At 34.7% G+C, this 23621-nt stretch overlaps 1 protein-coding gene across 3 annotated transcripts in view; it reads right to left on the bottom strand.

Moving 5' to 3' along the window:
* Nucleotides 1–597: 597 nt before the first annotated feature.
* Nucleotides 598–23621, bottom strand: part of AP3S1 (adaptor related protein complex 3 subunit sigma 1) — a 32756-nt gene continuing 9732 nt past the window's right edge. The window contains exons 4-7 of one of the 3 annotated variants that reach the window (XM_068422856.1): nt 18944–19015; nt 10967–11074; nt 1707–1849; nt 598–1050 (exon numbers count right to left, since the gene is read on the bottom strand). In XM_068422856.1, coding sequence (XP_068278957.1) covers nt 1721–1849; nt 10967–11074; nt 18944–19015 — 309 coding nt within the window. In that variant the 3' untranslated portion in view covers nt 598–1050; nt 1707–1720. The other 2 variants (XM_068422857.1, XM_068422854.1) reach the window with 2 other exon arrangements.

Here is a 23621-nt window from a genome sequence, read left to right as displayed (position 1 = left end):
CCAATGGAAAAGAGAAAGTGGCCGTTTTCTACTTAAACCCCACTGGAAATTTTCTGAAGCCTCAAACTAAGAAAGTTCTTAAATATTCTTTTCAAGAGGTATGAAGAGGGCAATTCCATTTTCGAAAGCATTTATAAAATAGTGTTACTTGATGCTTATTTAATGCAATACAAACAATATACATGAAGGTTTCCCACCCCTTAAGAAATACATTAAAATTCCTTGGATTGTATTGGATTTTCTGCTTCAAAAGTCATTTCTCTTTCTCTTTTTCTCTCTCAGATGCTCTCAAAAGCACCAATGATAGTTACTATGGATCAAACAGAGAATGTTACGTGATTCCAAGTTTATCCTATGGGGTATGTCTTAACATTCAACTCAAAGGAAAAGAATGCTTGGTTTACATCAAGTCCAAATATCTGAAGTAACACAGGACCTCTCAGACTAGTCCTGAAATGTGTTGTCCTTGATACAATATTATTGTATTTTCATATATAGTGTTAACTGCAGACTTTTTTGGAGAAGAAAACTTTACAGGAATTCTTAAATATCCCAATGATATTTTTATTATTAATTTAAACAGACTTGTACATCACACAGAGCTTAAAAGCATGATTATAAAAACCAGTCACCACCTCCCTTTATTTTTTTTAAATCACAGAAGAGTTTCAGAGCTGAGCAACTTACACAGAGGTGATAGCACTTAGATTTTTTCAGGTCTTGACAATACTAAATATCTCATAAATCTAATCCTCAAAGTAGAGAATCACAAATGTCACCAGGCACAGAGGCGCTATTAAAGTATCCTCATTTATCCTTCCAGAGTGCCTTTCTTTATCACATTACTTGATATACTCACATTTACAGTTCTGAGCTGCCCAGTCTCCTCAGCCAGTTCTGTACTTCTCACAACACACACAGCAACTGCAGAGACCCTTTTTCCCAAAACAAAGTCAGACCATCAGGGAAAGTCTATCAGATTGTATAAGTATCTCCTCAACATCTCTATGTAAACAGAAGTCGTAGGATCTTCCATAAAGGCAGTTTTTCCTTCAGAATAATAATGAACAGCTTTTGTGCGGAATGTAAAGAGCCAGTATGTTCAACACAACATGCCCGTGTAACTCCTCCAGAGACTAAACTACAACATTAATGCTTGCTACAACAGTATTTATATATAGTCAATTGGCTCCATGAATAGGAAACAACATGATTTATTGCAAAGAGCAGATTTCAGACAAACAGGTACTTAGAAGTCCAGTTGTTATGATTTTATTTAAACAAAACAAGAGTTCAATGCTTTCATGCAACATTTGCACTTAAGTGTTAAATAATCATGACAAACAGCAGAAGTAGTTAAGGAATGCACTAATTATAGACCCTAGTGAATACAAAAAAACCTCAGCATTATAGGTTATACAAAGTAAAGAACATCTTAAATACCTTCCCAAAATACTGCAGCAGCCGAGACACAGTGATATGCCTTACAAGGGCATAGGAATGTAATTTAGAAATCACACAGGAACTACCCATTTCCTTTAATTTCACAAACAAGACAAAAGCAACATTCAACTCCACACACTGATTTTTCAAATTATGTCTGTACAGTACCTTGGCTTTTATCCAAATCGTAAAAGTTAGACATGTAGTTTATTTAGTAAACAATTATGCTGTAAATCTCTATTACACTTCTTCCTTGGTTTTACCTGGAGTAGTCATGTTATTTAAAAGAGGGCAGGTTTGGCACTTTTATACTGATGTCACCAATATTAATATTTCTTGGGATCTCTGGCAGATTCATATTCTTTACAGCTGAAACAGCCCGGGCTGGAGCTCCTGCTAAACCAGCCTGTGTATAAAGTGAGGAAAAATGCAAGTCAGGCAAAGTTGGTCACAAGAAGATTCACTAGTAATAAACACAGACAACTAACTTTTCAAATATTTCCATGGTTACACAATTAGAAAGACCAGATGGTAATTGTGTTTGCAATGAAATGGGTTATTTGGAAATATTAAACCAGAAAAAGAAAACAGTTCACACATTCCTTTTTATATGGTAAAACATATAGCGTCAACTTCATGGAAAAGTATGTGGGGAGGAATAGGAGTCTTATCCAAGCATGTGTAATGTGTAGGTTACAGAACAGACAATCTTAAAGTATTTAAAGTCCAATGTGCTGTCTTTGTCACTTACTTATTCTAAAAGTTCACATGGTTCACAGTTGACTAACTTTGGTTACAGGTTCAGAATACGTAACCTCAAAGCAGCAAGTTACTGAATGTCAGTTGAACCATATGACTTATCTAAATTTATATATATATATATATATATAAAAAAAAATATATATATATATATAAAAAAGGTATTTCAAGGTGGCTTAGCCTAAAATGAAAAGAATAAACACCTTGCATTTGTGGGTGATAAAGAGCATGTGGAGAGATAATTTCTATAGACCAACTAGAGTAATCTGTTATCCCACAGTATCTAACTATATGCTAACTTATCTGCAGCCCACAGGCACACTGGAACATTACATAATAGCCTGGTTATGTCAAATTAAACATTGAAGTACCTGATTTTTATTAAAGTCCTCTACTGTATTTAGTCTCTCTTAATTTAAAGCCAGAGCTTTTCTGTATAAATACGCAAGTTTTACAATATGGAAGTGAATACATTACTGAGGTCCACTCAGTTCTGCCTTTTAGATAAAACATGTGCCAAGTTTACACACTAGGGTATATTACTGAAATGCTAACAAATACTATTTACAACTCAGAAGTCTGGAGACATACAGAATATGATCCTTCCCTATTGCTTTTGAAGAACAGCTCTTCAGTTTTTACTGTATTTGATGCTGTGTAGAAAAGGTACTATTCATTTTAAGTATGGAGATGTTTCTCTGAAAAGTTCAGATTCTCTATGTGTATTTAGAATTAGCTGTGTGATTTTACTTCAGACTTGCCACAAAAGTGTAGAAATAATTTTTGTTCTTGCTGGGGGGAAAAAAACAAACTGAAAGTACTTTAAAAACAGAGCTCTTATTTGCAGAAAAAAAGATCATATTCCAAATTCTGTGAATATGTGAAAAAACCCCACCTTTTTATTTTGATGTTTAAAAAGTAGTATTAAAAATATTCAAAAAGAATAAAAACCACAAAGTGATTTTGAGAACTACTACAGTTTTAGAGTGTGACATCTTGCAGGCCCAGGAAAAAGGAGCAATCCACAAGAAACAAAGCAACATGCCAAGAACTGGTTAAACAAAAGGCTAAACCTGTAGAAATGGAAGGTATTTCATTATAAGAGTGTCAAACACTGAAGAAACCTGTGCATTTGCAGATAAAATAATCTGGTGCAAGAAATACAGCAAAACAAGACAGGAAAAATTTCTGGAGAAGTTTGTGTCGTATTTGATTATCAAATAGTGTTGGTAGGTTACTACTGCTCAAGTATAACCTTTTCAGATTCTTGATTTTCACTGAAATACATTGTAATTACAGGATATAATTAGACTGAGGAGTACACCTGACGTCTGTGGTATCCACCTGCACCACTGCACAAAAGGAGAAGACACCCCATATACTCCTCAGATAACAACTACTTTTTGAACGCTGTCCAAAAAAACATTTTCTCCCTTTTACTACTCTAAGAAACAAATGGAAGGTCAAATTAACATAAGATTTCCACTTAAAATCCTACCTACTGTTCTCCTCCTTTCAAAAACACAACCCATAGTCAAAAGAAAACCAATTAAATTTTCCAGTTTTGCACTAACCCTTTTATATCATGTGGAAAGGCTAAAGCATCATAAATCCCTAGATTTTAGTCACAGGAGGATTCCCAGTACCAGGAACAGAGGCCAGAAAGCCATGAGTCATCTGTTATAACATCCTCCTTTCCAAACACCCATATACGAGACACGCCAAAGTTGGGGAAGGCATGTGAGGGTAGAGGAGAAAGCTCAGGAAATCTTAAATCTCTAATGCAACCAAATAATTTGCTCTCACTTTGGCCCTGATGTAATCCAAATTATCAGTTCTCAGAAGTACAGACTAAGTAAAACTAAAAAGGTGCAAAAAGTATTTTCAAAGCCTTTTTTCCCTTAGTTTCCCTTAACATCACCAAGTCTATCAGGCCATTCACTTCAGAGGCTGTTTCAATTCCAATACCTTCACGAAGGGGAAAATCTGGATCTAACACTAGTAGTATTAAGAAATGCAAGTATCCAAACTGCATCCCTCAATCTGCAATATTTTAAAGGAGTGGTATTACACACTGCAATTTCTTGCTTTTTATTAAAAAACAGTGCAGATGATATGAAGCTGCTCTAAACTGTCCTTTCATATTTGAGAACCTGGAAATACTAATTTGAAATCAAGACGTAACTACCAGTGAAGTTTTATCAGATAAAACAATACATGCATTTCCCTTTTATTTGGTTCTATACTTTAAATTCTATATTCAGTAACTGGAGAAATATTCTTTAACCAAAACCAGAAGTGGGGCAGTGTAAACTGTTTTCCATAGAGAAGATGAAAACACTAATAAAGTAGTAACAAAAGCAATGAATTATACAATTTGTAACTGAAACAATGGGAAAGCAGAAAAATATCGTTAAGTGATAGACATGGTCCACACAAACAGGCATGGCTGGCAATTCAAAAGAGAGATGCCTTCTAGGTGACTAGGATGGAGATTCCTTACCCTATTTTAATGAAAGTTAATTATTCTTAATGGACAAATAAAAGTTTTAGTATTAACTGGTCATTATTTTCACTTACCTGCACCTACCCTCTTTACACAGACTTACAGTCCCTGCCTCCCGCCCCAATGGCATAGGATACAATGGAGACACAACTGAGAATTATTTAAAATACCACAATTGACATGACCATTGCCCTTCCACCCCCCATAAAGTCATGACTTCCAAAAGTCACATTTCATGAGGACCATTCCGGATCAGGATCAGCGAAGATCCCTGACACAAGTACTATGAATTTCAGATTATCTCTTTTTTTTTGCCAGCGAGACTGTCTTTCACTATCATATGCTGGAGTAATGATTTTCAAACTACTACATTTTCTTCTCCCGTAATTCTCTATATTAAGTGGGTTTGTAATTCAACGTATACATAATATGCATCACAGAATGCTATTTACCACAATTAATGTCAAGACTATCAAGCACAATATAGTCATACAGTATTTCTAAGAGAGAGCAAACACATAAAAAATGTCTAATGGATAAGACTGAAAAGTATCTAAACTCCAAAACTGGATAACTAATACATTATTTCAAATGCTATTATATCCAAATGCCTTAGCATTCCTTTTTAGCATGTCAAACAGTGAACTAGTATGCAGTCCTTCCATTTATTTATCATTTCTTTTACAGAAAGTGAACTGTATTTACAAACACAAAGGTATTACAAGAAGCATTTCCAGCCCAGTGTGTGTTTAAGCAGTTTTATAGAGGTACCTGATTAAAACAGCCATCACTGTAACATTCATTTGGCCAAGTTTCAACTGCCTTTTTTATCAAATAAGTCAGCAGGTAAGTTGGTGAGATGCAAAGAAAAAACTGTTTCACTTGAAAAAAAACCAAAACACGTAGCAAGCTTTAAACATGCAGTGAATGATGAATTGTCTGTCACAGAGAACAAATGACTTAAGCAAGGGAAAATGAAATTTCTTAAGACATACTAATGAAATTTCAGAAATACAGTATGAATTGCATACAGCTGGTATTACAATAAGCCAATACATCATGTTTTTGCCACAGCTGCTTTGTATTCTCAATTTCATTTGTTATTGAAGGTTGTACTTTAATGTTGAAGCTGTAGATTAAAATTTTAGGTTCAGTTACTGCAAAAAACGTTCATAGACTTTTAGAGTGAAAGAGCAATGCCACATATGCAAAACAATAATGCTATTTTAAAGATTGAAATAGACACATTTAATAACAGAACTTTTATTCTACTGATGCTAGTCTATCAAGTGAGAAATACGAGCTGTTGTTAGTTTACTTAGATCATTATTTATCACTATAGGAATCAATTTTCTTCATTCTTATCATCATCCTTTCTCATAATGCCCCACTGATAACTTTACATGAAAGTGATCCCAGAAACACTGGTTTACTCTTTAAAAAGAAATTCAGATCTTTTGGAAAAAGTATTGCACATCACAAATGTAGTTAATATGTATATACAAATATATATTTAAAAAAAAGAGACTCAAACCACCATCCCAAACAACTCTACACAGAGCTAGCTATCACTAAAATAAATACATAAAAATATACAGCCTACTGGAAAACAAAATAATGAAGGCTAACACTTTTCAAAATAAGCCACCCTTTTCCAGGTATTTCAGAGGTACTAGGACCTCTCTGCTGCTGATGTTTCATACCAATGCTTCTTTCCAGAACAAGTATGACTTCAAAGCAGCAGGGTTATGAAATCATGAAAGGATGCAATACATAATATAAAGGAATGATCATGTCCCCTGCTTATGAAGTTAAATAAATGAACATAATTAGAGAAAAAACAAAATGAAGTCTGCAAGTATATCAAAATGAGGCCAAACAGATAAGAAGACTTAAGACATACTCTTAGAAATTTTAAGCACTTGAATCACAAAGAGAGAAATGGATGGGAATGATCAATTATTTGTTTGTTCGTTTTTCATTGCCAGACCCAAAAATAAAAACAGAACATGTGTGAGCAGAACACAGAAAAAGAAAAGTAGCTTTGCACAATTAAAAAAAAAAAAAAACACAAACAAAAAAACAGACCTGAAATCAAGCTCCCTACCATTACAATGAAATACAGATTATGTATGACACGTGTTGACATATTAGGCAGAGGAAGGTCATTTGCTTGATTTTCTTCATGTGCTATAGCATTCTTCAAATTTAGGTAAAATGTTTCATACTACCCAAAAATATTTTTAGCTAATCCTTTACAACTTAGTGCTTCTAAATCCAATTACAGAATTATATTTGTTAAATCTTAAAGATGTTACATTACTTTATCCTAGAAAGATCATGTAAAAAAGTAAAGATCAAAGCTAGTCATAAATTAAATAAACTTCATCTGCTTAAGATTCCAGCTATTTAAAATACCTGCAGTTTGAATACACAGATATTAAAAATGAGTGGAAATGAATTTTGAAGTACTGCAATTAACATTGCCTGACATTCAAACGAGCTGCACTAAATGTTTCAAACAGCAAATGACGGGGTACAATGACCATAAACCAAACTTCAAACATACATTTTCCCCCTCCTTTTTCAGTTCCTTGTTAATATTTGTGTTCAGTGACTGAAGTTATCAAGGTACCATAAAGCGAAATCTAGTGATTCAGACTGCAAGGGCAGCAAATGTACATCTGAGGTTGAGTACATGCTGACAACCCTTCCCATTTATGTTTGATATACTTAAGGTTGAAAGGTCAACTTTGGTATTTCTACATCATCTTTACAAATTGCACCAACAATTTTATTCTATATGCATAAAACTATTTGAGTTTGTTGGTTTTGGTGTTTTTTTTTAAAAAAAAGTTTTGTTCACCTGAAACTTATTCTGAAATTTCTCTCTGCAAGCAGGTAAAAGTTCTTTGTTTTCATTCAGAAATACTAAATGGTGAAGCAGAAGAGTTCACACTACCTATTTTAGACTATCGGGTACAAAATTCTCCCAATAAGGAAGCTATTTCTATTACGTCGTCATATCATATTTTGTTATCTGTGTGTTCAATTTTTATTCACACTAGTTTTGCAGTGTTTTTTGTTAATATGCATACAAGTTCATACTCCTTTGTTTCTTAAACAATGATACAAAGAAAAGTTAAATTCTAAAATGCAGGAAGAGAAATAAAATAAAAAATATGATGCCAATGGAAAGCTAGTAAAATACACTATAGCCAATAAAAAGATGAGGGAACTACAAGAAGAAACTAGCACAAAAAGTAGGCTACAAGGACTAGTACGGGTATTTTTACACATAATTTTTGAGTCTGGCCTACATAATTTATTGCCTTTGACATCATTTTGCTTTCCCTTTTTGTTAAAAGTACATTTTTTCTAAAAGTCAGCAATACCTTTGTCTACCTGTCCTGTCTGGGAGACTGAAAGATAAAGGTCTGTAAGAGAGAAGAATGGAAAGAGCTAGAAAAGATCAGGAGGTTCAGGAAAAAAATGAGGTCCAACTTAAAAGTCTAAATCACACGCAGCTGAACACTCCAAATAGAGAAGCGGTAGCCCAGGTTTACCTACAATACTTCCAGAGGCTCTGGACAAAATCCCAATGACCCCTCTCCCATAAATTCCCTCCCTTAATCACAATGATCCTTTGGCTTTAGGAAGATTGACCAGAAATCCATTCACAGATAAACACTAAACTGAAAGGTAGGGAAATGCATTAAAGACAACATTTCTCAGGGTAGAAATAGAATTTCCTTTGTAGGCCACCCAAGCAATGTAAGAGCTGAATCAGAAATCAAAGCTAGCGACTCCCTCATAGAGGTTTCAATAATAAATCTTTGTTGAAAGCATTAACAAATGCTTTGAGTTGGTAACTTTGCTCAAATATTTGTGAATTTAATCAATACATTCAATCTTCTTCACTAAATTCTAACCAAAAGCCTCTTTAGAAACCTATTACATAACTAAACAAACACCTGATGTCAAATGGCTAAATTTTGTATATTAAGGGAAGCCAGGTGGGCACAATACAAAATTTATTTCTGAAAATGTAGCTCAGTTACAACTTCATTAGCTTCATAATTTCAGCTACAAAAGAAAAGGCAATTTAACCTTAAAGCAGCTATTTTATGGATGCAAGAACTATGGTGGATGTCTAACAAGCCAAGCAGACTAAAGCGAGAGTGCTGTGGCACAGGCGGCAGTCCTATGAACTAGAGACTATATCAATAATAATTTCTAAATTTCAAAAGTAATTTAATTTTTTTAAAATTAAAGAAAACTAAGAAGATCCACTAGTTTTGATTTCTTAGTGACCAGCATTCAAAAATAGTATTAAGTTATTACTGATTTTGATTTACATGAACTGGATTTCCTTGTATCTTGAAAATACATGTTCAGGAAAGACATGTTGAAAGACTTACAATCTTGATCAAAAAGACAAAGGAAAAGAAATAGCAATCAGGAAATTTCTGTGGATATACATGAAACAAATGATTAATGATCTGAGGAAATAGTTACCAGGTACTGTGAAGTATCTCAGCATTACAGTAACTGCTAAATTTGGAAAGAAACAGTCACTGAACTAACAAAAAAAAAATGCATTTGTGGTGAGCAGACTGTGAAATGTTCCACTCCATCCCAGTCACCAAGTGTTTCAATTAATCACTGCTACTTCTTTACCTTCTATAATTCATTGCTGAATGTAAAGGAACAAGTTGCTATTTGCCTTGCATATGCTTTGAGCAATACATGGTTTTTTTTATATCTTCTACCACCTATTTTTATACTAAAAGCATCTTAAAAGAAAGTATGACTTACTGATGAATAATGGAAAACAGCAAGTATTGCAGCTGGCTGCACTGAATTGATGTGTTTCAGGTGACTAGTCAGAGACTGGTCTACAGTTGACTTGGTAACAGAATTCACATAATTAAGAATAAATACCTTAATTAAATGCTTTTAGGTAAAATTGATATGCGCAAAATACACGGTAGAACACAGCTGCTCAGTAGGTTCAGCTTTTGGCACACTATTTTATTTTTCCATCAAATAAAGAGAAATACATGTACACTGAAGTTATTCAAATATAGTAAAAATTTATGAGAATAATTCCAAATATTCATCTCTCTGATCAATGCTCATTCTGAGTTTAAGAAAAATGTTAAAATTTTGGACACCTTAATAATCTATACACTGTACCATGAAAAAGCTTAAGAATTCATTTCTCTTTGTTGCACTTAAGTTAAAACTAGGAAGTTCTCTAGCTCTTCTCCTAAAATGTCATTTAGTTCATATTTATGCCATTTGCAAGATTTCAATCTACTGAGCTGACTTAAACTTTAGAAATAGTCTCCAAAGGTTTGTTTAGAAATTTGAATATTACACTTCAAAAATCAGATGATGTGTTCCTCTGTGGAATTACTCTCACCAGTAAGAATCAATCACAGACTTAGTTAAGATGTACTAGTAGTATTTTGGGTTACAAGGCATGTCTGGTGATGTTAAAGGAACAGTAATACTCTGTGTCATAGCTAAAGCATTTCTAAAATCCTTTCTTAGTCTAAGTTACTTTCCTAAATACAAATTCAATAATTGTTGAATTGAAAAGGGATTCCCACAACTTACGTGAATATCCCTCCCTCAGACTGTTATGGGCATATATAGAATATCATCTGCTCACTTGAATCTACTCAACTGAAGACCATATGTTCAGATTATCAAAGTGGCAGAATTCATATTTACTTTAAAGGGTCTAAAACTGGGCTTTAAATTCTACCTAGTCCATTTCAGTCCAATTTATTATTTTGTGTTCCGGTGTTATTGTGACATTAAATATGCTTCCATTTATTTCATGTGCTAGAAACATACTAGCAGACAGGAATATGTAGTCTTTGTATACACACTTTGGTCCTTTAATTTCATTTAAGTGTTATAGTCACTAGTCCAGCATAATAAATACACTGGAAATAAAATGCTTTCTGCAGGAGAAACTTAAGAGAACTACAGAAGTATCTCAATAGCAATGGCGCACAATGCTATTAGATACAAACAGCAAAAACTAATTAACAGTGACTCTTAAGCAATTATTACTTATGATGAAAGGCATGACAGCCTAACCTAATGATACGCTGACAATTTTTAGCATTATAAGCAAGCAGCTGTATATAGTTTGCTACTGAAGGACAAACAGCATTATATAGCACGCATTTACTACAACCATGTTTTTAGTTTAGAAACTACAGAGTGTGTCACTCTTACCTCAGATTTCTCCAGTTTATTTTGAGCATCAATCTGAGTGACAATTTCATTCATGTTGGTCTCCAAAACCATTCCACCCATGACCATTTCAGCCAATATATTATGGACCTAAAAAAGACCAAAAAAAAAAAAAGCAAAATGTCCTACACGCATCTGGACAAATGATATCTAGATTCACCAATACAGGAACACATATATTCTGCAAGTCAATTAACGTTAGCAATTTATTTAAAACCATTCGGGAACAAAGCTCATAACTTGATGTTTGTTTCTCCAGTATCTTCTTTGCTCATGGTTCTGTTACCAACTCATCAACTGTACCACTTTGCTTATCAATGCTAGAAGGAACTTTCACATTCACCTTTCTTTCGGTACTCGTTTTCTATCCAAGGACTACGGACAAGAGTTCTAATTAGCATCAATAGTAGTAATACCTCTAAGGAGCAGGTTCTACAAGATTGAATAAATTGCTCACAAACAGATGTGTAAAAACTACTTTGGGCTACATCTATGAACAAAGAGAGACATTGTGATGTTCACCCACCATAGGTACCAAGACTAGGCTTAGAAGTAGAATTAACATACTGACCCATACCTGAGCTACACCATGAACAGGGAGTGTTCAGCATCTAGGGCTAAGACTGACAGCTAGAACTCAAACTGAAGGACTACCTAAGCCAGCTGGGGACATTAATGAAATGGGTACATCTAAAATCCCTCTTCCCTGCAACCCGGACTTGGGGATGCAAGCCCTGGTTCTCTGCTTTGGAGTCTCTATTTGCACTTTATCTAAAGACTGATTTATTTTTTTTTTTTAAAGGCATGGTTCCACATACCTTCTAGTAAAAATCTAGTAAAAAAGAGTTAATATATAATGTATAATATTTTAATCCCATTATAATTCTGAAGACAAGGAACATTACTTTTCTGAAATAAACAAATCGTACAATCCGATACTTCAAAGCATAATTCTGCTATTCTTGCAATTTCCCTGTGGATCAAGGATAGAAGTAAATCTGTAAATCAAACAATTCTAAAGATGAGTTGCAAGTAGTATATCAAAAACCACTATACTTCCTGATTTTGTGCCATACCCCAAAACTAAAATTTAAGAGTTATTTTCCTGATAAATCATTAGTATATTTCAGCAGAAACTTAAAATGAATGTGTTTAGAGTGGCTGAAAACAGCTCCTCCTCTCTGCCTATTGCTGCTGAGTAGAGCTTTAAGAATCAAATACTTATGAGAAAGAGTAACAATCCCCACTGAGCCACTCTCTTACTCCCGGCATATATATGTGTCCCTCGTAACACACCAAGCTAAAAAGCATAATATAAAAGTGTTGCCAAAGAAATAAACTTATAAGCTTTCTAGCATCCCAATCAGGAAAAAAAAAAAAAGATTAAAACAAATGCACTGAAGACATCATCAATATTTACTTCTTTTTACTGAAAACTTATTTTCGCTCATAGCATAAGGAAACAGTTTACAGCCGTACACAAACAGGAGTTAGTAAATACATTGTATGGACTACCTGAAATACTAAAACCAAAATTTGGGAAGAATTATTTCACAGACACCTGATGAAAGACACAATGTATTCAACAGAATCAACTGAAAAAAAAACTGAGTTTTTCAGGCAATTCTCAATTTTACTTATATGGAAGGCTTGATTATATAAGTTGATGATGCAAAAAGTTGACTTAAGACATTGTTAGTATCAAAAAGAAAATATCAAATATGTTAATATGGAAACTGTTATTAAAAAAGGATATTAAAATAGACACAAAAATGGCATGTTTTTTTTCCTTAATCAAAAAGTTAACAATAACCACTAATGGCATTTAGAAGACAACACATCTTTACCACTAGCGATGGTCATAAAGATTGCCTCTTTAAAGAGCTCTGCCTAAAGATGTTATAGAATCAGAGTTTAAGCCAATCAACACAATATTAAGTTTGATAATTCCTTAGGGAGGAGATGGTACAAGAGAGGTGATTCAGAACTAGATTGATTTGCAGCTTCAATCACAATCACACTCCATTCCAAGATCGGTGATGTTTTTAAGCTTCTGCAGTTTTATCCGGCCTTCTTGACTACTCTACAACCTCTAAGTCATGTGGAATTTTCCTCAGAATATAGAAAGACTAGCTATTACAATATGCATAGCCACCAGAAACAAAACACAGAAACTACAAAGGTCTTCATAATACAGTATTTATCTGGCAATTTTCATTATATTTTATTTTATCATGAATTTACTAAGCAAGTACTTTTCGCATGCTATGAAATGTAGGGTTTTTTTCTTTTCTTGTTTCTGAATGGGCATTGTACAGACTTCTAGGAGGACTAATAAATAATTCATGTCTCCCTACACAAGTAGAAAATTTTCTGGCTAGTCTTATCTAATCTGAGAGTTTATTAGGAAGTGGCCCTTTTCCATCTCTCAATAAACACATAGCATAACAGTGCAAATACCGTCACTTGCTACTGCAGAACATAGATTTGGATTTTATTTTCTTTTCAAAAGTGCACCTGGCTCCAAAACAGCAACCACAGTCATCACAACCAGATTTTAGGGGAGTACTTCTCATTTTGCTCTTTTTGGCAGATCTGGTGATGTCAAGGAAGGCATTCCAGATGTATCTTTAGCCTCAACTAATAGCCCCAAAATTCAGAAACTATTCACTTTAAAGTCAAAAGAATACTTCCACTGTTGAAGAATACATTTTAATTTGTGGAGGACACCTGAAACTGCATTCATAAGTACATGAGAGACTAAATTCCAGCATACATCCTGGAGAAGAAAAGGAATTTAATTCAATTTCCTCTTAACATTCTTGAAAACTTTGGTAAGTTGTAGAACTTGGCCTTTCTTTTAAAGCACAGGACAGTTCATATATATTTCTGACTGAAGAAGCAAGAAATGACATCTCAGTAAGTTCCTGCTTACTTTGCTCTTGTTCAGCAGAAAACTTCACACAACAAGCTGTGGAAGTCTAGCAGGACAGAACAAAAGAATGTAAAAGAGGTGCTACCTCTCCCAAGAGAGCCACCAAAATGGTTGGGGCTAGTGTGTTCATCCTGGGCAGAGAGGCTGGAGCACCAGGGCTGGTTCAGCTTGGACAGTGGGGCTTGGGGACACCTAACAGCAGACACAGTGCCTACAAGGGGCTGTTGAGGAGCTGAGCTCTTCTCAGAAGGGCACAGCTGGAGAGCAAGGGACCAGGAGAGGCTGAGACTGGCCATAAGGAAGCCTTTCCCCAGGAGGACAGGCGAGCGGTGGCCCACAGATTGTGCAGGCTCCCTCCCTTCCTGAGCAGCCTGGTCTCACCCCATTGCTGACCCTGCTGGGAGCAACGCCTCGCACCAGGCACCTCCCAAAATCTGTAACTAAATTATCTTTTTTTCTTAATGGTAAAAACAGGCTACTTCATGATGTGAAGAGAGTTTCACTGGTAAAAACAAATGCTTCAGAGCCAGAAACTTCCTCTGTCCATTACAGGCAGGAAATCCAAATTTCTGGGAAAAGCTAGATGCAAAGAATTAGGGACAATTTAAGTGTAATGCATATGCCAGCAATATTAATTGTACCAAAAGTGTCTGTATATATATACATATATATACATGTATAAGAAAGAAAAAAAAAATCATGCATGCATATATACGAAATTAGGAAAGATCAATTTATTGTATTTCTAAATACAATGGTTTTGCATCAGCCAACCTCATAAAAGCCAGATTATGAAATTGCTCTGTAACATTCTAACATTTACTACTTCTCAATAGTAGTAAATGTTCGAAAGAATAACTGTGGCAGGATCACAGGCAGTTACAAAGGTGTCCAAACAAATCTCCTCAAGTTTTAGAAAACAGTATCATTAATATTAATGGTCTCTGTCATCACTTGGATTGAAAGAGATGCTAGACATCACTGAACATTACTTAATGACATGTGCCTTCAACTATGAATTCACAGCACATGCAGTTAACATCTTTGCATATGATTTTAAAATACTGAAAACATGAACAAACGCCTGTGGACTGGAGTTGGGGGGGTTTGGTTCACTTCTGAACCGATTTATAATACTCTTGGTATCTATGACAAAATCAGAAAATGGCATCCCATATTTAATCATCAATAATGAAAAATACATTTTCTTTGTTTCAAACATACTTCCTGAAATTTTATCTGATATTCCACTGTTCTTTATATCTGAGAAACACAGTTGTTCATTTTCTTCAGGCTCTTCAACATCTTTTTTTACATACTTCTTACTCCTCTGCCTCCAAGATCTTGAATATTTAACTACTACTTCCATGAAAGTTGTTCCATACCTTCGATCATGTTTCTTACCTTTCTCTTTATTTTTTCCTACTTTTAGTATGCTATACACAATTCTAATACTCAGTGTTTAAGAATGTTTATAGAGCATGGATTGACACAGTAGTTTAACCATTTTTTTTGTCTTGCCCATTTTTTCTTCTAAAGGGATGATTTTCTAAATAACAGAACACAATTAATTTTACTTGTTAATCTGTAATGAAAAGAAATCAGACTACCACCAATGGTATTATGGTAAATATAGTAATCCATTTACTCCCTTCTCTTAAATACACTATAAGTATAAAATAGTACTAGCAAGAGTTTTCCCAGATATAAGCAGTAGCAAGATATACATTTTTAATATTAACTTTTTTCTTTCTTTTTCATTGCAAATACATATTAAATAAACAAATACATTATCTTCTCTATTTTTTCTAGTTAAAAATTTCACTAATTATTTTCCTAAAGAACCAAAAGAAAATTCTGAATTAAAAAAGCATTAAGTGGCAATGAAGTGCAAAATACACTTCAACAGTGTATTCAAAACAGTGTTTAAGTAAACTGAAATGGAATACACCTCTTACATGTATATTCTAAAAGAGATCAGACTGTTAAGAACATCAAGTTTTCAAAAATTGAAATTGCCATTTTGTAATAATAATTTTGAGGTGTTTTTACAAAAATCAAGAGTGCTTCCTGCTTCTGTTCCATGCTCTATCTCAAAGCATGAATGCGTGCTTTAACAAATGTGGAGAAGGAACGCATGAAGAAAAAACTTTCCCAGTAAAATTTGGCAAACACATTTTCTTGTCTTCAAGCTGCATTCTGATTCTGAAGGGTTCACTGTTCTGGTCAGATAATAAAATGTTGGAAGAGACCATGATACTCCCAGGGATATTTCAATAGGTGTCAAAACCTTGTGGAAAAACAAAAGTATTTCCTTACATCCCTAACCGACTGCATTCTAGTATTTTAGTTTGTAAAAGATGCTTATGATAGCCTTCTGTGACATCTTTTCCATCACAAAGCGTTACACTCCTGGACTCCATGTAGGAATCAGTACAGGACTGAAATAAACCTCCTCCTCTGGAAAACATTTTGCTCCAGCTATAGCAAGTTTGTTTGTTTGTTTTTAATACAGCTGACCTGTAAAAGAGAAACGTAATTCTCTCTTGTACAAACTACACTCCCTGACACCCCAAGTCTTCATCTGCTACAGCACATAAGAAACACTATCTCATTCCCACCTATATTCCATTCTCCAAATGAATTACTAGTACTATACCAATATTATTCTTGAATCTCTCTTGGCTCCAGGTTACTATAAGCCATCACTGCATCTTGTATAATGGTGGCTACCTGATGAAGTTATATGTTTCCTTATAGAAGTGCCACGTAAAATGCTACTAAAGAGCCAACAGCTGTTGAGTTTACATAGTTTAGCTCTTTTACATCCTACATCATTTTTCACAAGAAAGGTATTTCTTGGTTTTTTTAGGCAGTTCTAGCAAGGAGATTGGAAGAAAGTCACCTTCCACAACTCCATCAATAACTGAAGACACAGATCAACTCTCATTCAAATCAATTAGTCAATCCTCACTTTTCTTAACACCAGACTACTCAAAATGCAAATATTCAACATGTTTCACCCCAAACAGCTCCCATGTGTATGTATCCAATATAACTATGACTGTCTATACAAAACATCCAGCAGCAGTTGCTGTTCTTCCCTACCACACACTTTAAACCATTAACAAGCCAGGCCACAAATACCTGACAAGAGAAAGTAACTCAGAAGACTCAATGCATTTTGCTTCTTGACAAGGTGACCTTATCAGCAGTTTAAGGACAATTTAATGCTGTAATTTCATTCTCACAGATGCATATTCCTTTTTTTTTTCCCTACATATCTATAAGAATACTAATGAACTTAAACTGTACTGAACCAAATGTTTTCATCCTGTGTTACGGTATAAAGTCAGTCATACAAACCAATTACACTGAGGGGGGAAGAGTGGAGATGACATCAGATTAGTCACAACTTCACAACTAATGCTACCGTACTCCTGGTAGTAGCCTTGCATTACTGCAGAAGTTCAGCTTTCTGTATTGTATTCTTTCATTGAATTATGCTCAAATTAAAAATCACCGCACTGGTTAATGCCATGTTCAAAAAATTTTTAACTCAAGGTTGTACTCATCTTTTATTTTGGAAATGGGTTACTTTTGATAAAACATCTGATTAGTATTTAGGGTTCACACTTCCCTCAGAGCCTGAAAATTCTAGCCTAAACATTTAATGGGATTCTCATGTAGGTTTTTAGTAAATCATATGAAACACTTAAATTTTAGCTTCCCTTTGACAAATAGTTTCCAAGAAAATATCATCTCATATCCCATACAAAGTAAAATATTCTTTAAGAAATTTAACATTTTGAAGCACCCAAGTTCTCTACATTTGATTAGAAAGATGTTTCTCCTACAAATTGTAAAAGACTACTTATGCTAAGGAATGCTACTTAACAAAACATGCTAAAGAGCAAGAGCTTAGATTGCATAGGAGCCAAAGTGTTCTAGAGCTAAAGATAAAGATCAAAATCCTTTCCACAAAATGATTGCAGTATTCAGGGTTTTTTAAGCTCAGAAGCCAATATATAAACCACTCAAATTCTTTTGTACTTCAATCTGCCATTTTGGAAACTGCCAATGTGTTCCAAACAGGCTAGAAATCCTAATGACTTGTCATAAGCACAGTATCAGTTCAAACACCAGCTCAAGGTTATTTGAATTTCACTGTCTGGTCAAGGTACAAGTGCTTCTTCCAAAAGAACTTCCTGATTTTGAAACAAACTGAGTCAGTCCCAAATGGATATTTCAGATACTTAACTTGTTACTATTTTTAGTTCACTTTTAATGATTTTTGTCTTATTTTCCTTTCGTGTTTTTTGCTGTTGATGCAAAAAGATGTTCACAGATGAGAAAGGGTGACTACACAGGCAGCAATAGTAGGCAAAAAAATCCAAGTGAAGGAATAAATTCTGTGTACTCAATTCTCACCGTTTTAGGTATTACACCAAGAGGTGCCAATGTCCTTTTAAATGAAAGATTACTAAAACAATAGCATTTCTCAAAACGGGATTAATAAATAAAACACTTGTTCCTGACAGCTGGGAATATTCAAACAAGATTGTTTCGAAATGTTTGAAAAAAGACATAATGCCTGCTTGAGATGTAGAAGAGAAAGATCCACACAGCATTGAAATCACAAGACCATAGCATCTGAAAAGAAACTGCCAGCCTTAACTGGAAAACCGCAGAACAATTTCAGTTCCGAGTAATACAACACCTAACCATAAAGAAAACAGAACAAATTATTTCTTGAAACCGAGTCCTACTCTGAGAATATTCAGATGTCTCCAATTTGACAATTATATGTTCAATAACACTCTGCAAATCTCCCACATTATTTTATTTTTCCTCAGAAAGACATGTTCCACCATAGCTTTCAAGTCCAAAAAATAGTATGTTGATAGAAACTGTCTAGATTTCCCTGACAATGAAAGTAGAATCACTGCAGAGTTTAATACCAAGTATCAGTTGAACCAAACATTTTACTTGACAAGAAATATTACAGGAGCTCATTACAGTACCTTGTCTACATGGAAAATTAAATCCAGTTCACAGACATTTTCAAAACATTTGTCTAGGGTTTCCACAAATACCTGCAAAGAGATAAAAAACAGTCAGAGATCAAGCTTTAACTGAAACTCAATAGTTTCATTAGGTGTGAGGTTTAACAAAAGCAGATACAGAAAATAAACACTGGACAGCTTTTAAGGCATTAAAAGCATCTATAGAAATTATGTGGTTAACATTATTATGTCAACAGTATGTTATTTGTAGAGGGCAAAACTGTATGCACAAGTCAGTTTATGTTACAACTCTGCTAAAAGTCACACAGTTTTAAAGAACAGTCACATCTTGAAAAAACAGTATCATCATCTATGCTACAATTTTCTCAGCTGTGATTCAAAGTGTTCCCATTTCATTAGAACACAATTATTAACCAAAAATCAGCTAGTTTTTTCATTATTATTATTAACAATTACTACATTGCAGGCATCTCCCAGTTAACCAGACTACTGTTAACTTTGCCACACAGAGACACATGTGCAATGCAAACTGTCAGCATCATGCAAGTTCATCAGCATTACAGCTTCCAGCAAACAGCAGCTTTCACCTGGTTTAGATCTGCTGAATTCAGGACGGGCCAAAGAAAAAGGCAGGTTATCTTAATATCACACCTGCTGATCCTGTCAGGCATACCACCACATAAACTTAGAATAAGTCCAGCAGTTTGTACCCAGGCAAATAACCCCTCCCTGAATCTAGAATGTTAAGTGCACAAAGCAGAAAAATCCAAGCAGCTACTAAAGTCCAGCCACCGATGATCTCTGCCAGATATGGATTGTACGTTACTCTGCTCTGGGTACTTCTGTAACAGATTCCTCAGTACCCATGTTAGCCAGTTTTGAGACACTAAGAGCATCCCAGCCCCCAGCTAGGCCAGACAATGAAAAGATGATTGTACTTGCACTCCCGAAGCTCCTGAATGCCAACGACCATGTGCTTGTGGTGAGTGCTGACAAAGACTCCAGTCTTAGAGAGGTATAAGCACAGTTCCATTTATGCATAGACTTTGATGAGATGTATCAAAATCTCTAAGTTAAACATACACCTGAGTTTGAGAGCTTAAGGTCCTCAAAATTAAAAAGAATTTCCATAACAATTTACAGATCATTTATTAATGACTAGTAAATAAGCTGAAACTTGTGGGAAATTTTAATCTCAGTTTTATATGTTTCAAGGCTGTTTTGTCACAATATACTTTTAATATTATTTATTAAATTGCCATTGCATGTCATTTTTTTTTTGCAATTCTAAACTCAAACCCTAAAGCAGTAACATGGAAGAAGTTAAATATCTGGTTTTGATTCTCTCTCTTTTCAATCACAGTTTATTAATCAATAAACTTTCAATATAGTTTATTAATCCCATCTTAGTCTTTGAGAACCAGATTTCAACCTGGCTAGGCATAGAGAAACAGGAATGAGAAGCCATGTTCTGCTGACAAAAATAAAGTGGATAAAAGGCCTGCTTCTACAGATACATATTTATGTCTACAGACCCAGAGAAACAGGTCTATTCGACATCAGCCATTTCCATGTTGTGTACCTTGCACGTCAAGAAAGACTACTTTTACATCTGAATCCTCGGTCTCAGATTCTGCTTACACTATAAAAGAGAAAAGGATCACACTCTGCTATTGCTATTACTACTATTATCATTCTCCATTTTAAAGTCAAACTACATCTAACTGATGTTCCATGCATTTAGAACAAGAATTATTCTTCAATACGAAAATATCAATTCATAACTTAAACTAGGAACACAGAGCATTTTCACAGGCAGACTCAAGACAGTAAGGTTCACTGACAGCAGCCAAGTAAATGAATGCGCTTCTCTCAAGTTATAGTGAAGCTAAGCGAAGCAGAATTTATTTTTCTTCAAGTAGCTATTAATTTGTTGTGATAACAACACTCTTCTATAAAGAACGGAGGCGAGCAAACAAACAACCTTACATGTTAAGCAGAACAAACTACACAGTTCACAACTATGTGCAGCAAGACAAATGACCAGAGATGTGATCTTACTTTCCTTGTACCTTAGGAGAATGTGGTTACAAGGACAGTGCTGTTTGATATTAGCTGCAGGAATAAGATTGGAAATAGAGTATAAACTTAACCTTTATCCAAAGGTTTTAGTTAACAGTTTGACAGAGCTAACAGTCTGACACTATTTTTGAAAGAAAATATTCCTCATATACATCACCAAGTTGGCACATGAATTTACAGACTCTGACTTTGACAACCACCTAGTTCCTTGGAAAACAAAGGAACGCGTTAAAAAAAAAAACAACTCAAAAATCCTCAGAAAAGGCCCCCACAGATATGAGTATTTAATAGCAGCATGTATGCCCACACATCAACAACACAGAAGTTTTATTTTTGTGACCTTCTTCCAGTAACTCGGGCTTTTGCTACAACACCACTCGATTCACAGTTACAATGGTCACTTTTAAACCTTTACCCACTACACAGTGACAACACCACATGCTGAATGAACTCACAGATCTCTGCTTGCAATGCATGACCAGTAATGCACACTAAACATTTTTTTAGTCTAAGGGAAATCAGCTTGCATTGAGTATTCTTCAAAGAGATTTTTCACTGGCTAAGGATTCTCATGGAAACTCTGGAAACTTCCTCTACTTTCCATTCATGATGGAGAAATCACTCAGAGTAACACCAGCACTAACAAGGTATACATCTGTTACAAATATCTGGTCTTTAAAAGCATTAGTCTACAGGTAAACTAGATTTTTTTACAGTAACATTCCTTCACCTACTTTAAGACACCTTCAAATAATCAATATGGTAAATAAAATTAGGCACACTTTCATCATAATTTCAGCTGAGAGTCAAATGAATTGCACGCTATGGCAAGCAGTGCTAGAATTTAAGTACTTCAGTAACTATTTCAGATGTTGCAGACTTGTAGATCAAAATAACCAGAAGAGAAAACACACTAATTGTTCTGGGACACACACACACCCCATGTATCAGTTCAAATGCACCTTGTGATGTTATTGGAGAAGAAACATAAATAAATGAGTCAAACAGCAGGAAAATAAGGATGCATGCACAATGAATTACTAGCTCCCCCTTGTGCTTCATTTTTGAAATCATTATCTTATACAGTTCAAAGAAAAACCCACGCACACCTCCATGCAAATAAACTGAAAAAAAAAAAAAAAAAATTTTAAAACCCACACCTTTCTTTTGTAGTAAATATGCTTTAATAAAGCCAGATACACACCTGGAGAGTAAAGTATATGAACCAAAATACCAAATTGTTATTGGATACATAGAAGTCAGGAGCTCCCTATACTCAGCAACATGTCAAAACAAGAACACCACCTTTACCATGAAAAGCTCACTTTTTAGTTCGGCAAATAAGACAACAAAGGAATAAAACATACATTATTATTGGGAAGATAACAAGGCAAGCAGAAAACTCAGAAAGGCAAGCAGAAAACTCAGAACACCTAATCAATTAAATGCATCTGATGCTAGACAATGTCAAATACTAACAAAAGCAGGTACAAAAAATGAAGTAAAAACAACAGGAGTAACTCATATCGAGAATATCCCATCCTTCTTCCTAGGCTAAACAGGAATGGTAAACCTTAAGACAGAATTAATTCAATCTGCCCATGGAGAGTCCTATCCTTCACTGCTTTTAACTGTTCAAATGTTACTTGAGACTCCAAATAGTTTAGAACATAATAGTCTGATCATATAGCCAGTTCTCCATACACAAGACTGGTTTCTCTTCTGCTTTAAGAGTGACATTTAATAAGCCATCGTTCAATGTATCATTGCAAGCGTATGAAATCAACTACAGTGTTTCCACAGCCTAACTGGGAAATCCTTGGAGCAGCTGCTGCATTTTACCACACTTACACTGACATCCCAGTTTTGTTTCAATACTTTTTTTTAAACTACTCATAGATTATACAGAGAATGCCAAGATTACAGTGTAAGGGAAAGACTGTACAAGTCCTGCTGATCAGTCAAAACAGAAGCGTGTCAGATCTTTCAAGCAGACCTACCAATAGACTTAATTCATTACCAATAAGGCTTTTTAGGTCAAAAATGTTCTTTTTGTTCTTAAGTCCCGCCCTTTACTTTCCATCAACTCTAAAATAAACTAACAGTGTTAACTGAGAACTAGTTAGGGATTTTTCTGCCAAAATAGGTATCCAGTCATATGTGTCTCCCTTTCTTTTTCATTTAATTAAGATAAAAAAGCATCTCTGGTCAGGATGATTTAAGAACTGAGAAAAACATCTTTCATGAACTGCACTGCATTTCCCTTATGCATCTTACTGAACAACACTATCTTGCAAGGCTATATACAATTTTTCACGGAAGACTGATGTCACAGATTCAGCTGCTTTACTGAGTCAACATGTCTTGGAAGTACAGCAATGGGTTAAAATCCTAAAAAATGCTTAGACTTGACATAGGCTTTTAGGTCCATAAGATAATTAGGTACCATCGTAAATGTCCCTCAATTCTTCCTCATGGCAGTCTACAGCTAGTTATATTTTCTTACTTACTTTATTTCCATGCACTATAAACTTACACTTCACAAGCTAAGAAGAGTCTGAAACAGCTACAACTCGCGACATAATTTACACTG

This window comes from Nyctibius grandis, chromosome Z (genome assembly GCF_013368605.1).
Source record: "Nyctibius grandis isolate bNycGra1 chromosome Z, bNycGra1.pri, whole genome shotgun sequence".
In the NCBI taxonomy this organism is placed as follows: domain Eukaryota; kingdom Metazoa; phylum Chordata; class Aves; order Nyctibiiformes; family Nyctibiidae; genus Nyctibius; species Nyctibius grandis.
This window is presented reverse-complemented; position numbering and strand designations above follow the sequence as displayed.